The sequence below is a fragment of the Mchenga conophoros genome, linkage group LG3, assembly GCF_057382185.1.
Source record: "Mchenga conophoros isolate Kocher_MC1m ecotype Shallow Benthic linkage group LG3, M_conophoros_male_GT1.1, whole genome shotgun sequence".
Lineage (NCBI taxonomy): Eukaryota > Metazoa > Chordata > Actinopteri > Cichliformes > Cichlidae > Mchenga > Mchenga conophoros.
Window position 1 is genome coordinate 63,079,609 of NC_140528.1, and position 24,590 is coordinate 63,104,198.

The following is a 24,590-nucleotide window of genomic DNA, read 5'->3' on the forward strand; positions in this document are numbered from 1 at the left end:
TTTATTTCACAGATGAGATAAAACCATGTTCTCATGCAGTAATGAGTTTGTGTAGCCATTGTTCATTATACAGCAGTGAGGCTGTGTCTGCCATGTTTGCCCTGGTTTGGGTCCCAGGGGTCAGAGTTTCTTTAGAGGGTTTTTAATGTGTTGGATATTCTGATCCTCTTAGTTTGAGGTTGCTGCTGTGCTGAGGTTTCGATTCAGCTATGTGGTGCTTCAGGTCTTGCTGTATTCTTCTTTCTTGGAGTTGAGTCCTTGCTTTTTCTACGTGGTTTCAGTTCCTAGTTTTAGTTTATTTATGTTTAGTGTTTTCAGGGTTTCGTTTTCTGTTCCTCCCTCCACCTCGTCCTTCTCCGTTTCCCTTTGTATTACTTACTTGCTTGAATGTTTCAGCATGAAAGTGAACCACTTTCATAGTACACAAAACTCAGGGCTAACCTTGAAGTTACCCAGATAAACCTAAATCTTGCTTTGTCGCAGAGGCCTCTGGTCTACTTTAAAATAATTATATCAAGAACTGTTAAGACGGAGCTCTCTGACTTCCTGCTCGCTAAGAAAGGGATCATTTTTCTTCTGGAAAATGATCTGTTTGTTAACATGAATTCATCCCAGAGATTATGACGTCTCTGTGATGGGTGATGGTTAGATTTGGAAAAACTAGATTTAGAAGAACTTCATTAAGCGTTTAGGGTGTGCTGTACCGATTTCTTGGTCTGCTAAACAAACTCTGAGCTGAGGAAGGCGGGCATCACTCAAATGATCAGATACCTTCTTCACCCAGTCAGCACACCTATAGTTTTTTCTGTGTAGGTCCTGATTTTGGGCTTGTAACACTATAATTTTGACAGTCATAAGAACGCACTATTAAATCTAAACTAAGCCCTTCAACCACATATTTAAAAAATCCTGCATCTGCCAAGGACGAATAAACCATCACAAAGCCTCTTTGATGAGCGCAGAGAGTCTTTTCAAAGCCTGGTGGGGAAAGAAATACAAGATTAGATTGAGTTGTAGAGATTGTATGTGTTTATCTGGTTGTTTATCCATTTGTTTACCTCATCAATCTGCTCCGGTGTGCTGAGAGAAAAGGCCGCTCTGACGTAGGGGCAGGGCTCACTACTGTTGATCATGAACACGCCTCCAGGAACTAGCAGGACCTGTAACACACACACACAAACATGTATCACCAGTTCTTACACATCTCCAGTTTTTACATAGGGAATAAAACATATTACATATTGTCTTTTCCTACATTCACCCCAGCCAAACTGTGTCTTGAGCTAACATAAAGCCAGGCAGGTCACCAGATTTTACTCTAAATGATAAAAATTACAATCGTGTCCGTCTAAGTCCAGAAAAGTCCAAAAAAAAGCTTACATTAGCTTTCAAACAGCTCACTGAGTAAAATGACAACTTTGTGATATATTTTAGTTACTGCAGGCTTTTTGTTAGGATTTCAGGTACTGGTTACAAACTGTGAGGCCAAATGTTTCCCTTTATGCCAGGTTGTGTCACCGTCGTATTTTTCTCTGTTTGGTAACTTTTTAAAAAAAATTACTATTTGTGGCATTATTCATGTGAAGTGAGAGGAACACTAGGAATAACGTCCAGGATATCCTCCATGTTTGGTCAACATCCTGTCTTCTCTGTCTCTGATAACCAGCTTTCTCACTCTGATATAGCAGTTTGGATTGGGTATAAATATTCTGGTATCTGTTTTGATCTCACAGGCTGTAAACTGTTCGCCGTGGCATTTATGACAGCACTGAAAGACTCATTTTAGATTCAGCTGTCCATTATTCCTCCTCTGCCCAATGACACAGTGGTGTTATTATCTGCTGTATGAAGGCTTTAAATGCTCAGGACTCAGGACACGAGCCTGCTGTGCAGAGGCCTTGGAAAATCCCGATTGTACCCACTCTTGTTCATACACAGCTAATTCAGTAGCATGGAATTACAAACACACTGTGTGTGAGTGTGTGTGTTTGTGAGGAGATGGTGCTTGTAAAGCAGCCTTTGTGCAAGTGTTTTCCCTCTCACGCACACACACGCACACAAGTGCCTCTGGGGTATCTGCTGTTCAATAGGCAGGTCTTAACCTGAAAAGAGAACAGCACCTGCATGTTTGTTCACACTGACCTCTTTCTCCAACGCCTTCTCCATGATCAGCTGCTGGGTATCAGCTATGCCCTTCAGTTTCATCCACAGGAACATGCCTGCTGATGGTGTGTGCCACTCTGCTACATCTGCACGCACACACACAAACAAAAGTGCCTGAGCATTTTTTTCTGTGATTCACAATGCCTCTTTGGTCATACAGTGCTTTAAGTAGGGCAGACAGTCACTGGTTTAGTGGCTGCTGGTGCAGTGAGCCACAAAATCTCACTTAGATTCAGTGCCTTTGGTTCCTGAAAAGGCTGCTGGGCAGAAAGTCCAAGAAAAGTGACTGAGGAAGATGAAGAAGGATGAGAGGAAGTGTCAAAAATCACTGATAGTTCACTACACCTTAGTTCTGGGTTTGTTAGTGAATCTGCTGCCAAATGTAAGTAATTTTACAAAAATGACTGCTGTTAGATGACGGCACTATTGCCTTACAGCAAGAAGGTCCAGAGTTCCACTCCACAGGCCGGCCGTGGCCTTCCTTTGTGGAGTGCATGTTTGTGTGTGTGTGTGTGTGTGTGTGTGTGTGTGTGTGTGTGTGTGTGTGTGTGTGTTCTCTGTGAGTACTCTGGCTTCATCCCATAGTTAGACATGCAGTTAGTGGGGTTAGGTTAACTGGTGATTAAACTGCCTCTGAGTGTCAGTGGTTGTCTGTTTCTCTGTGTTAGCCCTGTAACAGACTGGCAACCTGTCCAAAGTCTAATTGTAAGTAATCATAAGCTTTATGATGAATGTAAATAACTAACACTTTTATATGGGTGTGGCCCCACTACAGTACTTTTCCATTTATACAGCATGACCTTTTGGCTCCCGCCCGTTATGAATGAAGGTCAGAGCTGTCTGGATGCAGAGGTAAGTTTTCCTTTTTCCATTAATGGGGATATAATAAATATTAAATATGTTTAATTCATTTCCTTCCTGAGAAACCAACTGTAAACCAGACATTTTCCTAATAATTTGAAACACACACACACAAACTTAGAAATACCGGTTAACCTAACGAGTTGGTGTTTGGACTGTGGGAGGAAGCTGGAGTAAAATGGTAAATGGCCTGTATTTGTATCGTGCTTTACTTAGCCCCTATGGACCCCAAAGCGCTTTACACTCCATTCAGTCATCCACCAATTCACACCCACATTCACATACCCAGAAAGACCCACACAGGCACAGAAAGGGCCTCAGCACACTCAAATAATCTTGGTCATTGCTTAATAGTGTTGCTCTTCTTCAGAAAACTATACAGGAACCTTAAAACGGAGTATGCTGACAACAGATTTCACCTTCAGCCTCAGTGGGTGTGAGCCTTCCATCAAAGATCTAAATTTATGTTTGCAAGCACAGACTGTATATAAAGGATGACTGTTGCTTCCAGCAGGAGGCAACACCTCTGGATGCAAAGAGAAAATTACCCTATTGGTAACTTGACCTCATTAAATGCTTACCAGCTGACTTTATGGTTCAACCACTAGTTTATAGACATACCTAATACAGCATGGAACAATTTAAAGTGAACTAGAATATAAAACATGGTACCCTTCACGGCTTGGCCATGTTTAAAAGCCGTTACTGTTTGCCTATCAGAATCACTCATGTCAGTCTGGAGTGTTCACACATCAAAGCTGATCTGACTGTGGCTACATCACCTGTTATATAGAGTCTATGAGTCCAGCTTAAAGGAAACATGAAGTAAAGTCAACAGGTCACTGCTTGTTTACATGTGGATACTTTGGGCTTCATCAGTGAGTGCACAAACCTTTGAGCCATTTGTCTGCAGAGCTGATCATGGCATCTCGCTGTTTCCTGTAAAACTCAATCACCCTGCAAGAGGAAAGAAAAGAACTGTTTGATTTCCTGTTGGAAACGTAACTGGATCCAAGTCAGTTTTTAACAAGTCAAACTGGTCAGACAGGAAGTGACATACTTGTCTATGTGCTGGAGGAAACCCTCCTGTCCCCAGCTGTGCAACAACTGAGACACCATGAGCTGAAAGAAAGCAGGGCACTCTGATTATATATTGGCATCACTCCAAATCATTTGACTGTAAAATGACTGTACAGCAGATAATAAAACTGCATATTAATAGTTTAATGAGTTGAAGAGGCACACTTTCCTCCTTCTCACATGGGGTTTTTATGCCTGAGCTGTTTGCATTTTAAATCTTTCATGCATTAATAACATTTCTGGTTTAGATTAGATGAATATGCAGAGGTGAGGATTAAATAAGAGGTTGGAGGCAGATCTTTTGGAGGTCCTCATTAATCCTCTCCTCCTTCTTTCTGAGTAAAATCTGCTCTGCTGCTTCTGCTAGTTCAGACACGCGATAAATTCTTTTTCAGCTTTAAATGTAGCGTGACAGCAGCACACCACTCATCCTCGCCTGGTTTGAGTTTATGTCTGTGCAAATCAGGCGTGCCTGGTGGGTGGGAACTTAATCTGGCAGAGTATAAAAGTCAGTAATGACTCTGCTCACAAATATGCTTCATTGCTAGCACACTGCGCAACTGTGCTGCCCTGCTCTGTGTTTACTGCTGCTTTATGTTTCATTTCATTTTTATTTATTTCACACTTGGTACTACAAATCAAACAAAACAACCACATCTTCTGTCAACAAAACACAACAACCATGTGTGAAAAGGAGCAGGAAGAAGAAAATATTCTTATTAAACCCTGCCCCCTATCTACCATCGAACTTATATCACCAGTGGGCACCAAAAATCAGGAACAAACTAATATTGACATTTCTCTCCGGTCGAATCCCAAACCAACATCACATTCATTCGCATTCTTCATACTGAGTTATCGTTTTAAACATATAACACTTTTTAAAACATTGTAAATTTATACAATTCTTTAAATTATAATGAAGTGAATTCCACAGTCTTATACCCCTAACCGTTGTGCTCATTAATCTTTGTGTAGTCCTGGCTAACTGATGTTTAAAATAAAATTTCCTTCTATTCTCTTCTCCCCTTGAACACATCAAAAATACTCTTTGTAACTTAAAAGGCAAAATATTATTTTTAGCCTTAAACATAATTAATAATGTCCGTAATTTCACTAAATCTCCTAATTTTAATAATTTTGATTCTATAAATAATTTATTTGTATGTTCTCTATATTTAACATTATGAATTATTCGTATAACTTTCTTCTGTAATAGATTTAAAGGTTTTATGGTATTCTCATATGTATTCCCCCAAACTTCAACACAATAGTTGATATATGAAAAAAACAAAGAAAAATATAAAATACGCATTGTTTTATAATTTAATAAATCTCTTATACTACCCAAAATATAAATACTTTTGACCATTTTCTTTCTAATATGTTCAATATGAGATTTCCATGTCAAATTCTCATCCACTATTACACCCAAAAAACGAAATTCAGTAACTCTTTCAATCAATTCTTCCTCTATAAACATAATGACTTTATCCTCCTTTACACGATTGCCAAATATCATATATTTCGTTTTTGTCAGATTCAAAGATAATTTATTTACATCAAACCATTTTTTTATTCTTAACATCTCAGAAGTCATAATTTCAACCAAGTCTTTCAAATTCTCTCCAGAGCAATAAAAATTTGTGTCATCTGCAAATAAAATCGAATTTAACCTTTTAGATACGTCACAAATATCATTAATATATAAATTAAAGAGTTTAGGTCCCAAAATAGAACCTTGAGGAACACCACATACAATCTTCAGTCTTTCAGTCTTTCTGTGATGGCATACTGTCACTATCAACAGCACTTCACGCTGAAAGATTTCTTTTAGTCCATTCAGGGTGAATACGATGAGATTCTGGGTGGTGTTAAGTGGGAGATTTCTCACCTGTGTGAAGGTGCTTGTGTGCATCGTCGAAGCCTGGATGTGCAGCACCACCCGGTCTACAAGCGGTTTGGGGCCGGTCACGAAACCTATCCTCAGTCTAAAGCAACAACACAACCAGCTGAATAATTCAAGTCAGAAACACTCACAGTACATAAAACCTGGAGTCAAATATTAACTTCACTCTTAAACCTAAGACATAAACTCTCTGTGACCGGATCCTGTTTTAACAGACTGTGTTTCGCAATGTGACTTCACTGAAACTGAGGAACTGGAGCCTGGATAAGCAATGCTGGAAACACACATTACTGTGCAGATAAAGGCTGGGGTGCCATATTTACATTTTGTGTCCATGAGGATGTTGCTTGATAAACGAGTGTCTGTACTATGTCACTTGGCTGGAAGCCGCTGAATGTGTCGACAACATAAGTCAGTAAACCCTGCTTGAACCCCTTTAGAAATAGCTACACACTATACTACTGTAATCTTTATAATTTCCTACAATTCACCTCACTACTATACTTACGATTGTTTAAAAAAACTGCATTTGTTGTTTTTTATTTGTGGTTAAAGTGTAAAAGTTATTCCATGCGTTACCTTTGGCTGCTCTCTTAGTCACAAGGCTTCACCACAGCAGGTAGCGCTCTGTGTTTGATTTGGCAGATTTTTATGCCTGATGACACAAAAGGGATTCGTGTCTCCTCCCGGAAACAAACCGGGGAACTTTTGCTTGTTAGGTCAATATGTAAAAAACTATGGAGCCACTCTCCAAAGCCATCACATCATGTAGTTAAAAACATAAATAAAAAAATAACCGGAGGGATTTTTCTAGATAAACTTCAAGCGAGTGAGTGAGCCATATATTTTTATGTGGCACTGTGATATTTCTTTTTTAGGAGTTTATTTTTGAGCGTTTTTACCTAAACTGAAAATGGCTGAGAGCAGACTCGAACCTGGACCCCTGCAGTGACCCTTTAGCACATGGGCTGCCTTCTAGACCTGTATGCTACATCAGTGTCTGATCTTTGAGGTACTTTGACTCATAAAAATGTTTCCTGACATTTCCCCCCCCCCAAATCTATAACTCCTACAGCTTTTCACGGGTCCAGTGATGTGGCAAGAATACCAATAGAGCAACACATGACACTGGAAACATGTTATTTTAACATTAATAGTACTGATTTTCCACTTTTACCATTAAATACAAATTTTTTTTACTGTGAACTGCAGCTAACAGAACAAGATTACAAGGTATCCTGAGGTGTGTGCAGTTTCACAACTGAGCAGCTGGAGCTCAGACACAGGCCACGGACAAACTTGTTGCTTTCAGGCATATTTGGACAACGTTTGCTGCCTGAAATACTTTCTCCCTGTTACTGATCTCTGTGTACATGAACAGTTGGTGGCCTTTAGAGGCAGGTGGTGTTTCAATCTCTTAAAAAAAAGCAGCCAAATATGGCATAAAGATCTGATGAAAAAATGTGATGCCAGAACCACAAATAAGTACATTAGAACATTATTTAACATGTCTGTCATAGACAAAAGGGAACGCTACAGTTGTGATAAACACATATTCAGCCATTTAAACAAACTATTCCTGCAGAACATATTACAGGTCATACATCACCCTATTCTGTCATTTTAGTCACTAAAATAGTTTGTTTACTTGAGGGTTGGACCCAAATATATGTGTTCCTGAAGGATCCTGACGTTTTCATTCCAACAAACGTAAAAGAAATTTATGTGTCAGGTTCATAGTCGCTAGGGCAAATCAAGAAATGGGAACATCAGTTCCACATGTACTGGGAGTAAAACAAATCCACCCACCTAAACGGTCACAAAGGTTGAGAAACTCACCCTGAAGACAGAATTTTGGAGAAGGAGTCGGTCCTGATGATCCTCCCATCAACATCCATGGAGAGAAACGTGGGAGCCCACGGCTGCCACACAAGTAAACATGACATGAACTAACTGTGACCTTTATTCATTATTAATGAAGGTCAGATTAACAGGCTGCCGTTTGTCATTTAAAGAAAAAATCTCTTGTCTTTGCACCTTTTCAAACTGTAGGAAATAGTAGGGGTCATCCTCGATGATGAGCATGTCGTACTGCCTGGCCAGCTATTAAAGAGAAGAGAGGTTTAAATAAAAAACGTCAGAGTGAATCTGCAGGGAAAGCAGCTTTACAACAAGCTGTAATTAGCAGAGTGCACGCTTCACTGGTTTGCTTTGTACGACCGTGACTCAAGAGAGTCAAAATCTGCAGCGTGTGCATGTATTTATCTCACTGAGTATGACTTTGGCGACGACTTACCTCATACACTTCCTTCTTCCTCTCTGCTGTCATGGAGGCCCCGGTGGGGTTTCCTCCATTAGGGATAGTGTAGAGGATTTTGGGAGCGGTGCTTCCGGGCTTGTGGATCTCTGACGGATCCCACCGGGACAGGACTTCCTTCAGAGCTGCAGGTATCATGCCATGCTGATCGCTGGGAACGTTTACCAAGTTGCAGCCGAGAGGATGGAGCTGCACAGGAAATGAGAGCGTAAGGTGGTCGCAGTGCTTCGTGTCACAATGTTTGTGTTGTGCAGAAGAAAAATGCTCTTACTGCTGCGAGCGTGCCCGAATACGTGGGCGCATCCAGAAGAACATTGTCTCCGGGGTTGACCAACATCTCAAACACCTGCACCAAAACCAGCAAACATACGAGGCTAAGACACAGGCTGTGAATGTTTTCCTTGACATGAAAAACTGCTATAATAAATAAAACTATATTAAAATATAGAGATTCTTACTTTAAAGCTATAGCTTAAGGGTTTCAGTGGGTCTAAGCTGTTCAGCTGATGTCAGATGGACAGGTAAATCTACAGGTGATGGTGTCAGTACCTTGCAGAGCCCCTCCTGGCTCCCCGTCGTCACACACATCTCCATCTGCCCGCTCTCAGGGCTGTAGCTAGCAGTCGGCGGGTTGTGGAGGTTCTTCTGCAGGTTTTTCATCCACGTCAGCAGCTCAGGTATTCTACGCATTGAAGAGAAATCAGGTGTTTCCAAGACAAATCTATTTTCATAAAATAGTAATCTGTTTTATTTTCACACAAATACTGCACATGTCTGCACGAGTGTCTGTCTTAATCCTCTAATCCAAACTGAAATGCTGTTCTGAAAATTGTCACAAAGCAGTGACCGATTCTGTCATCTGGATTTCTCACCCATTAGAGGCGGAGTACTGCAGAGCTCTCTTCATCGCCACCTCATCGAAGGTGACTGTCTGCCCGTTCTTCACCGTGATGGAAGCTGACTGGAAGGGGAAGGTGTTGGAGTTAGGAGCTCCTCCGGCCAAAGAAATCAGCGATGGAGGTGACCGCTGCTGCAGCTCAGCTTCATGTGGGATCACAGAGAGAAGATGATGAAACCTTCAGCTCAGCGTCCTGTCTTTTATTCAGTTCCACTGTCTCACCAAACCATACATCACAGCATCACTACCATCTTGTAAACCTTCCCTTTTACTCTTGCTGCTATCTTTCTGTCACAATCCACCACTGATATTCGTCTCCACCCACTCCACCCTGCCTGCACTCTCCTCTTTACTTCTCGTGTGCTTTCTGTTGCTTTGCATGGATGACTCCAGGTGTTTAAACTCATCCACGATCACTACTTCTGCTCTTTGCTGTTATACTGGTGTCCCTCTCATTTACACACATGTGTTCTGCCTTGTTTCTCCTGACCTTAATTTCTCTTTTCTTCAGTGCATATCTCCACCTCTGCAGGCTCTCTATCAACCTGCTCCACACTCTCACTACAGATCAGTGTCATCTGCAAACATCATAGCCCACACAGATTCCTGCCTGACCTCATCTGTCAGCCTGTTCATCACCACTGCAAACAAGAAGGGGCTCAGAGTGAATCCCTGATGTAATCCCACCACCATCTTGAACTCACCCGTTACTCCAACTGCACACCCCATCACTGTCTCACTCTCCTCATGCATTTCCTGCACCACCTCACATACATCTTTGCCACTCCTGACTTCCAGATGCAGTATCACAGTTTCTCATTTTGCACCCCATCAATTTAGAGTCACCAGTTGGTCTAAAATGCATGCTTAATTCTGATTGTGCCCACACAGGAAGAGAGAGAACATACAAACTGCACACAGAAAGGTCCCAGCTTATAGTCTCATCACCACCCAGACTTACAAATGTTTAGTTGTAACAGAAATATTTGTATATAACAGAAAAAGTTAAAAAACTGAAATTGTCATCTGCTTGCTTTTTCTTCTGTTCTATTATTTCAGCTGGTCTTTTCACCTAATCTGTTATGTGCAATGAAACAGGGCAGATTTGGGATGTGCCTCTTGTAGCGGTAGACTACTGTTCCCATAAGGCTGTGTGTGGGGGGAGCTTCGAGTAAAGTTGGAAAACATCACCCGAACACGCTGCGTCCAGTGTCATCATTTATACGTAGTGTCAGAAGTGCGAACGGCGGTCTCCACTGTTTTTTTCTTCTTCTTCTTTTTCGAGTACAGTACGGTGCAGTTAACTGCGAGAGAAGTTTTCGCATCGGTAACCCGAACAAGACCGGCATGCAGGTGAAGCGCGGCCGAGGCTGTGACCGGCGCTAGCAACAGGGCGCGTGCGCGCGCGCGGTCGAGCACGAGCCTCACATGTCGGAGGGAGGAGACGCACCGGAAAGCTTGGATTCTGAACGCGAGGAAGCCAGGGATCCACACGTCACGATGGCGACCACGGTACCCAGAAACATTTGACTTTTCTCATCCTGCCGAATGGCCAAAGTGGATCAAAAGGTTCGAAAGATTTCGCATTGCAACTGCTCTTGATAACAAATCAGACGAGTATCAAGTTAATGCACTCCTGTACGCTATGGGAGACGCTGCTGATGATGTTTTGGCAGTTTTACCACTGTGCGATGCAGATAAAAAGAAATATGCAACTGTCAAAGAGGCATTTGACAAACATTACGTAGGAAAACACAACGTAATTTTTGAAAGAGCACAGTTTAACTCCAGACGGCAACAGGAAGGGGAAAGTACAGAGTCGTTCATCACTGCTGTGCACAAACTTGCAGAAAATTGTGCATTTGGAGCACTCAAAGACGAAGTCATAAGGGACAGAATTGTAGTTGACATAAAAGACAAAAGACTGTCGGAGCTGCTGCAAATGGACTCAGAGTTGACTCTTGCTAAAGCCACTGAGAAAGTTAGGCAGAGCGAAACGGTAAAGAAACAACAACCAATACTTCACAGCAGCGCGGCAGTGGAGAAAACACTGAACATGGACACAATACGGACAAATACAACACGCGGGAAAACGCAGACGTGGCAAAAGAAAGAACAAAAGCCAATCAAGCAAAGCGGAAAGGAATGTGGCCGCTGTGGTCGCAAGAACAAACACTCATGGAAAGAATGTCCAGCCAAAGAGGTACAGTGTCGAAAATGTCAGAAAAAAGGGCACTTTGCTGCGGTCTGTCGCAGTAGTGAAGCTACAGCGCTACGCGAAGTGACAGAAAATCCGAAAGATACAGACAGCGAGGATTGTGTGTTCTTGGGTGAAGTAGAGACTGGGAGGTCACAGCCCTGGGTGTAAAAGGTCAAGTTAAATGAGGAAAATGTATATTTTAAACTTGACACAGGGGCGGATGTTACATCTATTCCAGAGGGTTTGTACAGTCCAGACAGGGATGGTAAGCTGCAGAGACCCAGAAAGAAGTTACTAGGGCCGGGCAGTAACCCACTCAATGTTAAAGGCTGCTTCGAGGCACAGCTAGCAGTGAAAGGGCGCAATGTTTCTCAAGACGTCTACCTTGTGTCAGGTCTAGTACAGCCACTGCTAAGCAGGCCAGCGTGTGAGGCTCTGGGTCTTGTGTACAGAGTAAGCACAGTAACGGAATTGGTGACAGATTTCAGGGCAGCATACCCAGACGTTTTTAAAGGTTTAGGCGTGCTGAGGGAGCCTTATCACATTGAGATAGAGCAAGCAGCAGTAGATCAAACACTAGCGATGATGAAAGATGCTAAAGTGTTCACAAAGCTCGACGCCCGGTCTGGATTCTGGCAAATTCCGCTCACGCCAGAGTCAAGGCCACTCACTACCTTCATCACGCCTTTTGGAAGGTTTCAGTTCAACCGCCTTCCTTTTGGCATTGCATCGGCGCCGGAACATTTCCAAAGGCGAATGTCACAGATGCTGGAAGATTTTGAAGGGGTGATTTGTCACGCCGATGATGTGCTTGTATATGGCAGAGACAGGCAGGCGCACGACCAGAGGTTGCACTGTGTGCGCCAAATGTTTCAGAAGGAGGGTCTCACTCTGAATGAGAAGTGTGAGTTTGCTAAAAGTCTAATAATCTTTGTGGGACACAAAGTGTCAGCAAAAGGCATTGAGGCTGATCCCAACAAGATAACAGCAATCCAGCAGCTGCCGCAGCCTCAGAGCGTGGGAGATGTGCGCCGTCTCATGGGCATGGCCAACTATCTTGCCAAGTTTATGCCACAACTAGCCACAATCACCACACCATTAAAGGAACTGCTAAAAGACAGAAACGAGTGGATATGGGCGGAGCCACAGGAAAAAGCATTTAGGAGACTAAAAGGGATATTAAGCTCTCCAGAAGTGCTCGCTCAGTACTCCAACTCAGCAGATACACGAGTCGCTGCAGATGCTTCGGCATACGGTGTCGGGGCTGTTCTCACTCAGAAACAGTCTGACAACTCCTGGCGACCGGTCACATATATCTCAAGAGGTCTCACAGACACAGAGAAACGCTACGCGCAGATAGAAAAGGAGGCGCTCGCTGTAACGTGGGTGTGTGAACGACTGTCATCTTACCTCATGGGCCTACAGTTCACTCTAATCACAGATCACAAACCCCTGGTCCCTCTTCTGAGCACAAGAGGCCTGGACGACCTGCCTCCACGCATCCTGAGATTCCGCCTCAGGCTGCTGCGCTTTACTTTCACCATTGTCCATGTTCCAGGGAAAAACCTTGTCACTGCTGATGCTCTCTCACGAGCACCGCTGGCAGGGCCTCCTTCTGCTGGGGATCTTCAGCTGGAAAAAGAGGTGGAGGTTTTCGTGGACGGTGTAGTTTCCCATCTCCCAGCAACAGATAAAAGGTTGGAGGAGATTAAGTTGGCGCAGGAAATGGATGACCTGTGTAGAAAGGTGGTGTATCAATGTGGGACAGGCTAGCCAGAAAAAGGTAAACTAGATCCAGAGTTAAAGGGGTGCTGGGAATACAGAATGGACTTCAATCTAGTCCATGGTCTTCTCATGAAAGGGGAGAGACTTGTGATACCACCTCAAATGAGAGCGGAGGTTTTGTCACGTTTGCATGAAGGCCACCAGGGCGTTTCAAAATGCAGGGCCAGAGCAAAAGAGTCTGTGTGGTGGCCGGGAATCTCAACCCAAATACGTCAAATGGTAGACAGGTGCGAAACATGTCAAAAACATAGGTTACAGTGCCGTGAACCAATGCTGGCAACTCCTGTTCCCGACCGCCCATGGCAAAAAGTCGGCATGGATCTGTTCGAGTGGTCAAAGAAACACTTCCTGCTGATTATTCATTTTTTCTCAAGGTACATTGAGATAGCTGAACTGAGACACACAACTGCAGAGGTCACTATTAATGCTGTAAAAGAAGCCTTTGCAAGACATGGTGTTGCCAAGACTGTGGTATCGGATAACGGGCCGCAATTTTCATCAGAACAGTTCAAGCACTTTGCCAAAGAGTACCAGTTCACACATGAAACGAGCAGCCCTAGGTACCCCCAAGCCAATGGGGAGGCAGAACGCGCTGTTCGTACCATTAAAGACTTGTGGAAAAAGTTATCCATTCATGCCTTATTCAAAGCTAAGCTGTCAGAGATGTTTACAATAATGTGTTTTGTTTAAATGTAAGTGAACAAATGAGGGATGTGTATAATTTTCACGTTTCATGATGTTCCCCATTTCTGTTCTAGTGAGCCGTTTGAGACGTTATGAAGTATGTCTTTAGCTAAAAGGAGGAGGTGTAGCAGTAGACTACTGTTCCCATAAGGCCGTGTGTGGGGGGAGCTTCCGGGTTACGAGTAAAGTTGGAAAACATCACCCGAACACGCTGCGTCCAGTGTCGTCATTTATACGCCTCTGACGTTTTTTTTAACCATATAAACTAAATAAAACTCGTGTTTTAATGTGTTCTGTTTATTTCATCTGTTTCCGGTGGAGTAAATAGAGATGGCATGGAAAATATGAACCTTGCGGTTAGAAAGATCACCGGTTTAATTGGTCATTTTTGTTGTAGTTAAATAAAAACCACAGCAGACAAGGAAAAACTGAAAAAAACTCAGAAGACTTGCTGTTTTTTTGCATTCTCACACAGACATAACTCACACGAAAGAGAGGTAAACACCAAACACGGGTGCTACCAGTGACATCATAGGCTCTATTCCACATTAGCTACAGAGCCTTAAGGTGATTAGGAACACCCGTTTTTACCATTTTGTGTCAAACTGGCTATTGTAATGGGTGCATTAGTCTCGCTGTACAACCGGACACAAGTGTATTAATATATGAAAAGTACTCACTCAGCATCCTGATGGGGGAAGGCTTTCTCGCTGCACTGACAGCTGTCAGAAACCGAGCGTAATTCATGTTTCCTGTCAAATTACAAGGTGAAAAATATCAGCTGCCTCCCCTCACACAGCGGGGTTATCTGCCCATTAAGCTTACACCTCCTTCCACAGGCTTTCAGTGAAGCATTTACGCTGTTTCTGTAAGTTAATTTGTAACTGTAGCTCTTAACTGAGCCAGCGGCTATGGTAGAAATGTGTTACCTTTTTTTGGTATGTAACGTAAAAACAGATTCATATCTATATATATACATATATCTATATATACATATATAGATATAAACCCGAAACAGCTATAAGGTGAGCTAACACGGACACACACTATGGGAGGCTACAGTGAACACAGGACTAAACATATCATAGGTGTAAACAATTATTTTAACTGTAGTTATGACATTTGCTCTACCACACTCTGCAGTGTAACTGACCTTGCGCGTGTGGCAGAATCGACGCGGGGGCTTCTGGTCAGTGTATTTCTAGATGCGTGGCGACTTTCTGTGGTGGTTAGCGCCGGTGACCGCTTCTTGAACTACATTACCCAAGATGTACTACAAAGAAAAATATTAACGCCTGCCTGCTTACCGGGCAGAAATGTCTGCATTTTCTGTTGTACGAGTCTGTGTCACGAAGCGTTAGAAATTATTTCACGTTAAAGAAAATATCGGCTGCTCGACATTTCACAGATGCGAAGCCTGAACGAGACGTTGTGCAGCAACGTTGTGATGTTTATTCCTCTGGTCCCCGCTAGGGTGCAGTGAAGCGCGGGAAAGCGGAAACAGCAGGAAAACGACGAAGAAGCGGAACTTCCGTGTTGTTCAACATGGAGTGAGAAAATGTAGCGTAATCTCGCTTAGTTAATATCTAAAATGAGTTAGTTAATGTTTTGTGTAGCGTTTCTTCTCCAAAGTTTATTGGTAATTGGTTTTTTTTATCATTATTTTGAGCCTTTTGACTATATTAGCAGTTGTTTGATGCTAGCAGAGGAGGCTGAATGAGGCCGCTCAGTGTTTAAGCTTTAATGTTTGTTTACCGTGAGGTTTCTGCTGCTATGTAAGCTGCTTTTGTTTCGTCGTTTCAATGGGAAAAAGGAAAGACATGATTCACCCCAGATTTCTCGGTGAGTATTTGAGAAAGCTTGTACTGTTGCAGTCGCACGTTTTCGTATATTCTTTCCTTGTGCTTAAAGTCTCCAGTTTGTCTGCTTAAAACCACAGCCTGCAAAAAGCTGATTAAACATATCCATAAAACAAAACAAAACATAAGCGCATCTAAACCAGGGGTGATCTCTTGGAATATCCCATCCTCATATAAAGCTTAACGTGGGCCTTTTGTAGTGGCTGGCCTCCGTTTTTAGCAGTAAATGGAGGCTGTGTGTGTTGATAGTTTGGGGGGGATAACAAACAGGAAGTTTGGCTGATATTTTGAAATGCATCTTAAACAAATGTTTATAGGAGAAACCTCCTCCAAGTTGGGACAAAACATGTCCCTTCACAGTTTACTTTGTAGATTTAAAGAGTTTCTTACAGCAGTAGAAAAGGTCTTTTCGTTGTTGTTGTTGTTGTTGTTGTGTTTTTTTTTGTTTTGTTTTTTTTAATCTGCCAGCATTCAGACTGTGGGTCAGTTGTGAGCCCAACAACACATAAACTACACACAACAAATGTTGTGTGATTTGGAGACGGTGGCACTGACAAAGACAGGTGGTTGAGCTGGAGATGTTAAGATTTTCAGTGGGAGTGACCAGAATAGACAAGAATAGAAATGAATGTAACAGAGGGACAACTCAGGCCACACAGAAAGGGAGAGAGGCAAAGCCGAGATGGTGTGGCTATGTACAGAAGAGGCGTAGTGGATATACTGGACAAAGGAGAGATGGAGCTTCCAGGCAGGAGGGGAAGACCACAAAGCAGGTTCATGGATGTAGTGATGGACATGGTGTGACAGAGGAGGATGATAGGAATACATATAGGCAGATTATCTGCTTCAGTGACCTCTGTAGGAGCGGCCACTCTATTAAAAATGGCAAACTAGAATGAAATACTTTTTTGCTGAATGTATTTAAAAAAAAAAAGGTGAAATCATATTGTTTTTACTCTGAGCTGATTCATTTGTAATTTTATTGTTATAGGGTTCAAACAGTCTGTTTATTAGGCCTTTTAAAAGGCAGCCATCACTGAACAAAGTGATGTAATTAATGTAAGTAAGTAATTAAAAAAATTACGTGGTTTTTAAAAGAACACACACAAATAAAACAAGAAAAATAATCAGAACCCGAGAATAGAAAGGGATTTGTTTGTTTGTTTGCTTTTTAATGAGGTTGATGTTTCCAATGCAGGTTATTTTACTTGTGTCACATTATTCCTATGTTAAATACATGTTGGTATATGTTGTGATGGAAAGCTGAAAGACTTGGAAACAGTTATCTCTTGTAATGAGTTTCTTTGTTTACCTGACTCAAAGGGGGATATAAATGACACAACTAGATCCAAAGATGTGGATTGTTTATATTAAAACCAACTTGGAGTTCTGATTCTTGACCTTTGATTTCTGGTTCAATTCTGTAGAAAACAAATTAGAAAAACCGTCTGGCTCTGTGAATCTGAATTTGATAAGCAGAAGATGAATGGATGTGGATGTAAACATTTTATTTGAAAAGAAATCATTTTGTGTTTTAGCTCATCGAGCTGATGGACCACTGCCCTTACGCTGTGGCGAGGTGTCTGTTCTTCCACAGTTCTCCTCCTACAGATTTGATCAGAACTTAATCAAACTTGCACACAGTGATTGTCTCATCATCTTAACCTAAACTGTGCTCAATTAGCCATTTAAAAGTTCTAAATTGTGAACTGTGATGTACCATGAGCTGGATGAGCAACTAACTCACTGACGGTCTTTGTATTAATCTGTGCTTTGTCCCGTCCTCTGCAGGTGAAGGCGGCTCCAGCCTGCACAGCGCTCACAAGCGGAAACACAAAAAACACAAGAAGCACAAGAAGAAGCACCACAGCTTCCCCGAGGTGCCGGAGCCTGAGCCTGTAGTGGTGCCTCGGCCTCCGCCGCAGCTCCGACTGAAGATCAAACTGGGAGGACAGACGCTGGGAACCAAGAGGTGAGACGTTTGAGCCAGATTTCAGTATCGATAACTGTTCATGAATCAGTTTGATCAGTCAGTTAAAAGGACATTGTGCTCTCCAGTGTTCCCACTTTCACCGTCCATCCTGGTGTGGCTCGTCCACCCTCACCTTTAATGATCATTGACAACAACGTTGATGACGACGATGATGACGACGATGAAGATGATGATGACGAGCCCTCTGTTCCTTTGGAGCAGTATCGAGCCTGGCTCGGTGAGTTAGCAAAACAAGTGGACTCAATTCTAATATAGGAGGAGGGATGACCTCAGCTTGATCGGGACTGTTGACACTTCATGGATGAAACCATGAAGGAAGTCATATTTGAAAGAAATGATTACTAGTTCCTGCTGTTTAGTTTCAAGTTTCTGCCAACCTCCTGAGATCTAAGCTCTTGTAAAAGCTTTGTTGCATACTTTAAAAAAACCTGGTTTTGTTTTTTTTGTTTTTTTCTGGCAGTTTTGTTGGTTTTTTTCTGCATGTGTTTGTCACACGTCTTTGACATACTATTTTTATGTTAGAAATGGTTCCTTTGCCAAAGATTAAAACATTTGTGCTGTTTGTTGCCAGATATTTTCTTATTCCCAAATACTTACTGCTTTTGTCTAATCTGGTCATGAACTGAATATTTTTTTTATCACCTGGACAACATCCTCTGATATTTACAAACCAGTTTATAAACTGTGGTTTGAAAGAAATACTCCACACATTAATAAGTAGAATCTGCCTGCATCCCTACATGACTCCAACTTCAGAGCTGAAACAAACAGTGATGTCTGAGAATCTGCTGATGGTACAGAATAGCACAACAGAGCTTGATCTTGATTTTATTTTAGCCTTGCAACAAAGACTGTCTGTATCTTGATTGTTTTGTACCAGATGAAGACAGCAACCTGGCCACATCCCCTCTGCCGGATATGGACTCAGATTCCATGCTGGGCGGGCCCGTGGACGAGGAGGAGCGGTGGCTGGACGCTCTGGAGAAAGGAGAGCTCGATGACAATGGAGAGCTGAAGAAGGAGATCGATGAGTCTCTGCTCACTGCCAGACAGGTAAGAAGCAGCTGTCAGTGTTGTGGAGAACATTTTCACCTGTGCCTGACTTTAATATGAAAGGTCTTCCAGCATTTGAAATCAGGGGTAAAACTTTTTTTCTTTTTTTTTTTTAAAAGTAGCTTAAAACATGTTTTTCTTTCCTTGTCTCTCCCCCTCAGAAAGCTCTGCTACACAAGCAGCAGAGTCAGCCTCTCCTGGAGCTCCCCATGGGCTACAAGGAGAAAGAGATGACCGCTGAGATGATGCAGAAGCGGGAGGAGCGTGCCCGAAAGAGACGCCTGCAGGCCGCCAAGAAGGCAGAGGAGAACAAGAACCAGACGATAGAGAGACTGACGAAAACCAGCAAGGCCAAGATCAAAAGCATGAAGGAGAAGAAGTCCAAGCAGAGCCAGTGCCCCATGGTTCGGTACAGCGATTCTGTCCAGGGAATGGCCATCTCCTTCCCAGCAGGGGTCCCCGCTCCTACCCCGGCACCTCCCTGCCCTCCTCCTCCAGCCCCATTGAACTGTGGAGTGAGCGGGTGCACAAACCTCAAGAAGTACTCGTGCTCAAAGACCGGAGTTGCTCTCTGCAGCCTCGAGTGCTACAAGAGGAATCTCATGCTCGTGCAGAGCGCAGCGTGAACCCCAGACAGTTGAGTTTATGCCACCCTGGGATGTGACGATGGCGAGTATTCATGCTCGTGTATTTACGTTAACAGGACACTGGTGACTGTGTAGTGGTAGGAAGGTGATTTTGGACTTTCCTGACCTGTGTGAGGAGACTGTATATCAACATGCTTTTTTCATGTGTCATGATAATGATTCTCTGTGGAGCTGCTCGTCCAATTATGTACAATATATATATATTTTAAAAAGATCAATCTGTGTACAAATCGAATATTCAGTAATTATGATTTGTAGAACATCGTCATTGTTGGTGCAGATAAAGTGCATCTTTTTGGTTTCTGAGTTTTGAGAGTAGCTGTTTCCACTTTTCGTTGTTAATAATGTGAAAAAACAAATTGGTCTGGAAGCAATAAAATAATAATAATTTTCCTTTTTAATGTTCATTCATTAATGTAACAAATGAGTCAATTTCCTTACAAAACTGTACAAAGTTTAAATTAAGCAACTGAAAGGCATTTTTACATCACTGTAAACTGTTTGTGAAAACATCACTACACCCCTGTGTGCTGTGTCCGCGTGGACATGTACGCTGCTGCTGCTGCAGGAAGGTCTTGCATGAGTTTCTGCACAATGGCGTCATGAGGTATTCGCTGATTGACTTGAGTGGATTTTCATGTGCACATAAAAAATGTGTCTAGGGTCTTTTATATGTGCAATAAGGTACAAAATAGCAGTCAGCCTAATATCACTGTTGAAAAAAAAAAAATGTAAAAAGGCTCCCTACATTTATGCTCGCGTGCTTCGACAAGCGTCACAATTTGAATTATCTTCCTGAGGATGTTACGGATGCTTCACTGGTAAACGAAGTCTTAAAGTTTCTGTTCATCACTGCCGCTGATCTGGTGCAGAAGAGGATAGCGACAGGTCACAAAGCCAAACCAAAGGAGAGTCTGAAGGCCATTTCCACGGGAACCTCGGGCACAGAGTCATGGAAGCACACGTAGAACTCCTGAGGAACGGGCTCCAGCAGCATGCGTCTGAAAGCCGAAGGAAGGAGACTGAGATGAGAAATTCAATTTACTTAATTTATATAGTGCCGAATCGTAACAGCAGTCGCCTCAAAGACTAGTCTAAGGTAAAGACCGTACAATAATAGAGACAAACAATCATATGACCCCTTATGAGCAAGCACTTGGTGACAGTGAGAAGGAAAAACTCCATCAGAACCAGCCATCTGCTCTAACCAGTTGGAGGTGAGGGGAGGAAGACGGAGGAAAAAAACAAAGATAGCCAGATATGATTAAATGCAGAGTATAAACACAGTGAGTGAAGAAGACACAATGCATCATGGGAATCCCCCAGCAGCCTACACTTATTACAGCATAACTAAGGGAGGATTCAGGGTCACCTGATCCAGCCCTAACTATATGCTTTACCAAAACGGAAAGTTTTAAGCCTGATCTTAAAAGCAGAGAGCCAAGTGCTCTAATGGGGTGATACTGTACTGTAAGGTCTTTAAAACAAGGTGGGCCATTATTATTCCAAACTTTGTATGTGAGGAGACAACATATGATATATATAGTGTATGTGAGAATGAGGCGGGGGCACATTTACAAAACGCCTTGGATAGAAACAAGAAATGTTAAAATTCATGTTATGAATCGACAAAGGAGCTCAGTTAATTCATTCTAAATTGTTCCCCTGTGACCCTTACAAATCCCGTTTTAACTCCTTCTCTAATCTGCCTGCCCCTCTCCTCTTTGACTTACTGAGACTGGGAGTTTTTCCAGGATAAACACAAAGTACCAACATCGGGTCCAACATGACGAGTTCCCCGTCTCCTCCCCGTGTTTCACTGAACACACTGCACAATGCTTCGTATTCATTTCAGCCATTAAACAGCAGACTGAGAAAACAGAGTTACTGGAAGTCTCCCTGAATGGGACTGAGACCAGCTTTATCCTCCAGTAATATTATTTACTAAAGCTATGAATCAGGTTGGGCTGCTCGATCATTCAGGTGAAGACAGAAAGTTGAATGGTTGCAGTCCCCAGATGAGGACTCAACCTGAGCACACTTCATTGCTCCAGCTGCCGCCTGAATAATCTGAACATGTAAACCTGTGCGGTTAAAAAAGCAAATAAGTGGATAAGTGGAAGCTGACGTACCCAATGACCCAGTAAGTCATGGTGGGAGCAGGTTTCTTCTGGTCGGTCCAGTTCTCGGGTTTACACTGAAACAGAACCCCGTGTTCTTTGACGGGACCCAGACCCCAGCCGCCGCCCTGCGGCCTGTCTGCTGCACGGCGGCTCTACGGGAAACAAAAATCACACCAACAATCACCTGATTCATTCAACACATTAATGCGCAGAATACAGAAAACGCCCGCTGAGCCCTGCAGGAAACGGGTTTCCTTTAACCACAGTGGAAACTCGTGTTTCCACACCTTAGTCTCTCCATGCTGGGTAAAGAAGTCCTGACCAAAAAGTTACTGTTGAGGGAAATATGAGTCTGTAGCCTCCGTTAATGTGTAAGATCAGGAAAATCTGCTGTATTCATGATGGTCCTGATGTGTTTGTCTATGAAAGAAATCCCAGCGAACCCTTTTTATTGTCAGCGGCAGAAACGAGCTTCCACATAATTCTGGAAACCTCACACTTAAAGGAAACACCTTTCTGTCTCACCCTGGCTGGCAGACTCTGCTGGAAGGCGGCTCGTATGGAGAGGCAGCAGTGGTGGAAGTTGCGAATGAGCTGTGGGTGAATGGAGCCGCTCAGCTGAGCCACCTCTCTGTGAGTGGGAGCGATGAAGATTCCCTGTACGGTTTCCATCAGGACGTAGTGGAACAAGGTGTTCTCTGCACCCGATGTTAGTCTGTGGCAAACACAGGACCTCAGGTCAAACTGAAAAGAGATCGTTTTTATCTGGTTAGTAAAAGGAACCGGATAACCGGTCACTTACTTCATGGTGTTGTACATCTCCTCTGTTTCTCTCTCAGTCAGGGTCTTCTTCAGGGTGCCCAGGTAAAAAGGGTTTGGGTGCTTCATCCTGGGTATCTGATAAAAACATATAAAGTGTATCAAAATGTCAAGGTTAAATAAAATCTGCTTTTAATTGGCTTTTAGACAAAAAAAACAAACATTTAAGCCACTCTCACTTTACCTATTTAAAAAGAAATTCTATTAGTGTGCTTTTAATTTCTTTAAAGTTAATGCAGTCCATCGACTTCCAGTTTTGTTCCCTATAACTTGTTTTATTTGTGACCAGCTGGCTTGTTGCAAACAATTCGGGCAAGTTTTCTGCATTTTCAATGAAAATACTTTGAGCCAAACCTTGTTCAAAACCTCTGTGTTCAGCACTTTTCCATTTATGTGCAGATTTATTAGAAAATAAATGAGATATTTCACATCCTGTAACAAATTTAATTCACTGATATTGGCTAACAGATGAAAAAATAAACAGGAACAAATATAAACTCCTTAAAAGATTACAGATGAACCTTGAAGAGTCCTCCGCTGCCTCCGCTCCCATCAGACCCTCCAGACCCCAGCGAGTCCCGACGACCTCCCAGCTTCCTGGCTGAGTCCGGTGTGGAATGCGGACTGAGGCCTGGAGCCGCTGACGAACTGGACCCCGACCCGGCATCCATCTGCCCCTCGCTCCCGCTGTCCGACAAGCTCCTCTGCGGGCTGGCCCTCCACGACTTCTCCCCAAACAGGGCGCGAGCTCTGTACCCGGACGAGGAGGCTTTAACGGCACCGGCGAGCTTGCTGAAGACGGGCGAGGAGGAGGCCAGGCTGTCGAGCCGGTCACGAGCTGTGGCAGCAGGGAGGAACCAGTCGGCGCAGGACAGGCAGGGAGCAGGCGGAGCATTCAGACGCTCTTCGATACCTGGTTCCAACACCTCCAGCTGCAGCAGGGTGGCTTTCACCTGGGGGCCAGAACAACACAGAGCTTCAGTTTGACGTAAATGATCATGGCAGGAATTCATCTTCAGGTTTAAAAAAGCCCACCTGATCAATGTAAACACAATCAGGTCCAGGAGAGCCTAAAGCTGGGGAAGCACAGCCGCCTGCTTCCAACAGTACACACTGCATAAAGTGTCTCTGAGGACAGAGGGAAAATGATATCATGAAGAAGCATCGATACTGGCAGATAACACACACATGGGCAGAGACTGAGGAGATGAGGCAGAATTACAGTCATGATAAAAAGCACCCCATGACTGCATAGCTTGTAGAACCACCTTTAGCAGCAACAACTTGAGGCAGCTGTTTTCTGTCAGACTCTCACATTGAGTCGGATGAATTTTGGCCCACTCTCTGTGTATAATGTTATTGAGGCTTGCAGGTATTCATCTTTCTTAAAGTCCCACCACAAAATTTATATCAGGCTGGACTTTGACTGGATCGCTGTGACACTTTTTTCTTTTATAGCTACTCTGTTGTAGATGTGCTGCTGTGCTCAGGATCAATGTTCTGTGGCATTACTCAGTTTAGGCCAAGTTTAAAGCTTCTCAGACGGCTGGCTTCACATTTAACTCAAGAATATTTTGGTATACAGAGGAATTCATGGTCGTCTCAAACACTGCAAGATGCCCAGGTCCTGTGGCTGCAACCCAAACCCAAATCATTACCCCTCCACCGCCGTGCTGACAGCTGTTATGAGGTGTTGTCCGAAGAACATCAACTAGAAGTCTTGTGGTTTGTTCAGATCTAACTTTGCAAACATAAGCCATGTTGTTATTATATTTTTAGAGAAAAGAAGCTTTCTCCTGCAAACCCCTGTAAACAAACAGGTTCCAAAGACTGTCATGAACTTTAACATTTAACATGCTAACTGAGAGTCTGAGTCTGAGATGTGGCTCTTGTTTTTTGTTGGTTTTTGTGCAGTTTCTCTCAGCATTGCACCGTCTGTCTCACGTCCACTCCTGGGAAGACTGACAACTGCCTCGAATGTAAATAATCTTTTTTGCTCTACAATGATGGATTTCCAATTGATTGTCTTCCCTCCTTGGAACTGCGTTAACACACACCAAAACAATGTTCCCTCTAAGCTGCGCGTGTGCGCAATTGTGCACTGCTGGCACGGTCTCTGCGCACAGAAAATCTGTGTTGCGCACAAAAAAAAAAATCTAACCTGAATTGAAATTAAAATTAATACTTTAACAATTCTGT

At 43.0% G+C, this 24,590-nt stretch overlaps 3 protein-coding genes across 7 annotated transcripts in view; 1 reads left to right on the forward strand and 2 right to left on the reverse strand.

The window, feature by feature from the left end:
- Nucleotides 1-15,267, reverse strand: aadat (aminoadipate aminotransferase). 2 transcript variants are annotated; one of them, XM_085266425.1, is made up of 14 exons: nucleotides 15,051-15,267; nucleotides 14,578-14,649; nucleotides 9,203-9,371; nucleotides 8,880-9,012; nucleotides 8,602-8,676; nucleotides 8,310-8,519; nucleotides 8,051-8,116; nucleotides 7,853-7,935; nucleotides 5,999-6,095; nucleotides 4,085-4,146; nucleotides 3,917-3,981; nucleotides 2,143-2,249; nucleotides 1,059-1,160; nucleotides 1-978 (listed from the first exon to the last, which is right to left on the reverse strand). In XM_085266425.1, the coding sequence occupies exons 2-14, from the start codon at nucleotides 14,642-14,644 to the stop codon at nucleotides 937-939; spliced, it is 1,278 nt and encodes a 425-aa protein (XP_085122551.1). In that variant the 5' UTR covers nucleotides 14,645-14,649; nucleotides 15,051-15,267; the 3' UTR covers nucleotides 1-936. The 2 variants fall into 2 exon arrangements, with proteins under 2 accessions (XP_085122551.1, XP_085122560.1); XM_085266434.1 differs by lacking the exons at nucleotides 14,578-14,649; nucleotides 15,051-15,267 and adding an exon at nucleotides 12,839-13,104.
- Nucleotides 10,499-19,845, forward strand: ino80b (INO80 complex subunit B). 3 transcript variants are annotated; one of them, XM_085266454.1, is made up of 6 exons: nucleotides 15,331-15,457; nucleotides 15,711-15,739; nucleotides 17,548-17,728; nucleotides 17,815-17,966; nucleotides 18,630-18,802; nucleotides 18,964-19,845. In XM_085266454.1, coding segments are annotated over exons 1-6 (1,002 nt in total). In that variant the 5' UTR covers nucleotides 15,331-15,455; the 3' UTR covers nucleotides 19,429-19,845. The 3 variants fall into 3 exon arrangements, with proteins under 3 accessions (XP_085122588.1, XP_085122580.1, XP_085122571.1); XM_085266462.1 differs by lacking the exons at nucleotides 15,331-15,457; nucleotides 15,711-15,739 and adding an exon at nucleotides 10,499-11,431; XM_085266445.1 differs by having other exon boundaries at nucleotides 15,331-15,739.
- The window catches only part of intu (inturned planar cell polarity protein), a 25,946-nt gene continuing 21,184 nt past the window's right edge, over nucleotides 19,829-24,590 (reverse strand). For both annotated transcript variants that reach the window (XM_085266409.1, XM_085266400.1), the window contains exons 12-17: nucleotides 23,427-23,519; nucleotides 22,913-23,344; nucleotides 22,375-22,469; nucleotides 22,098-22,287; nucleotides 21,582-21,724; nucleotides 19,829-20,450 (exon numbers count right to left, since the gene is read on the reverse strand). In XM_085266409.1, coding sequence (XP_085122535.1) covers nucleotides 20,339-20,450; nucleotides 21,582-21,724; nucleotides 22,098-22,287; nucleotides 22,375-22,469; nucleotides 22,913-23,344; nucleotides 23,427-23,519 — 1,065 coding nt within the window. In that variant the 3' untranslated portion in view covers nucleotides 19,829-20,338. The remainder of the gene's footprint in view (nucleotides 20,451-21,581; nucleotides 21,725-22,097; nucleotides 22,288-22,374; nucleotides 22,470-22,912; nucleotides 23,345-23,426; nucleotides 23,520-24,590) is intronic.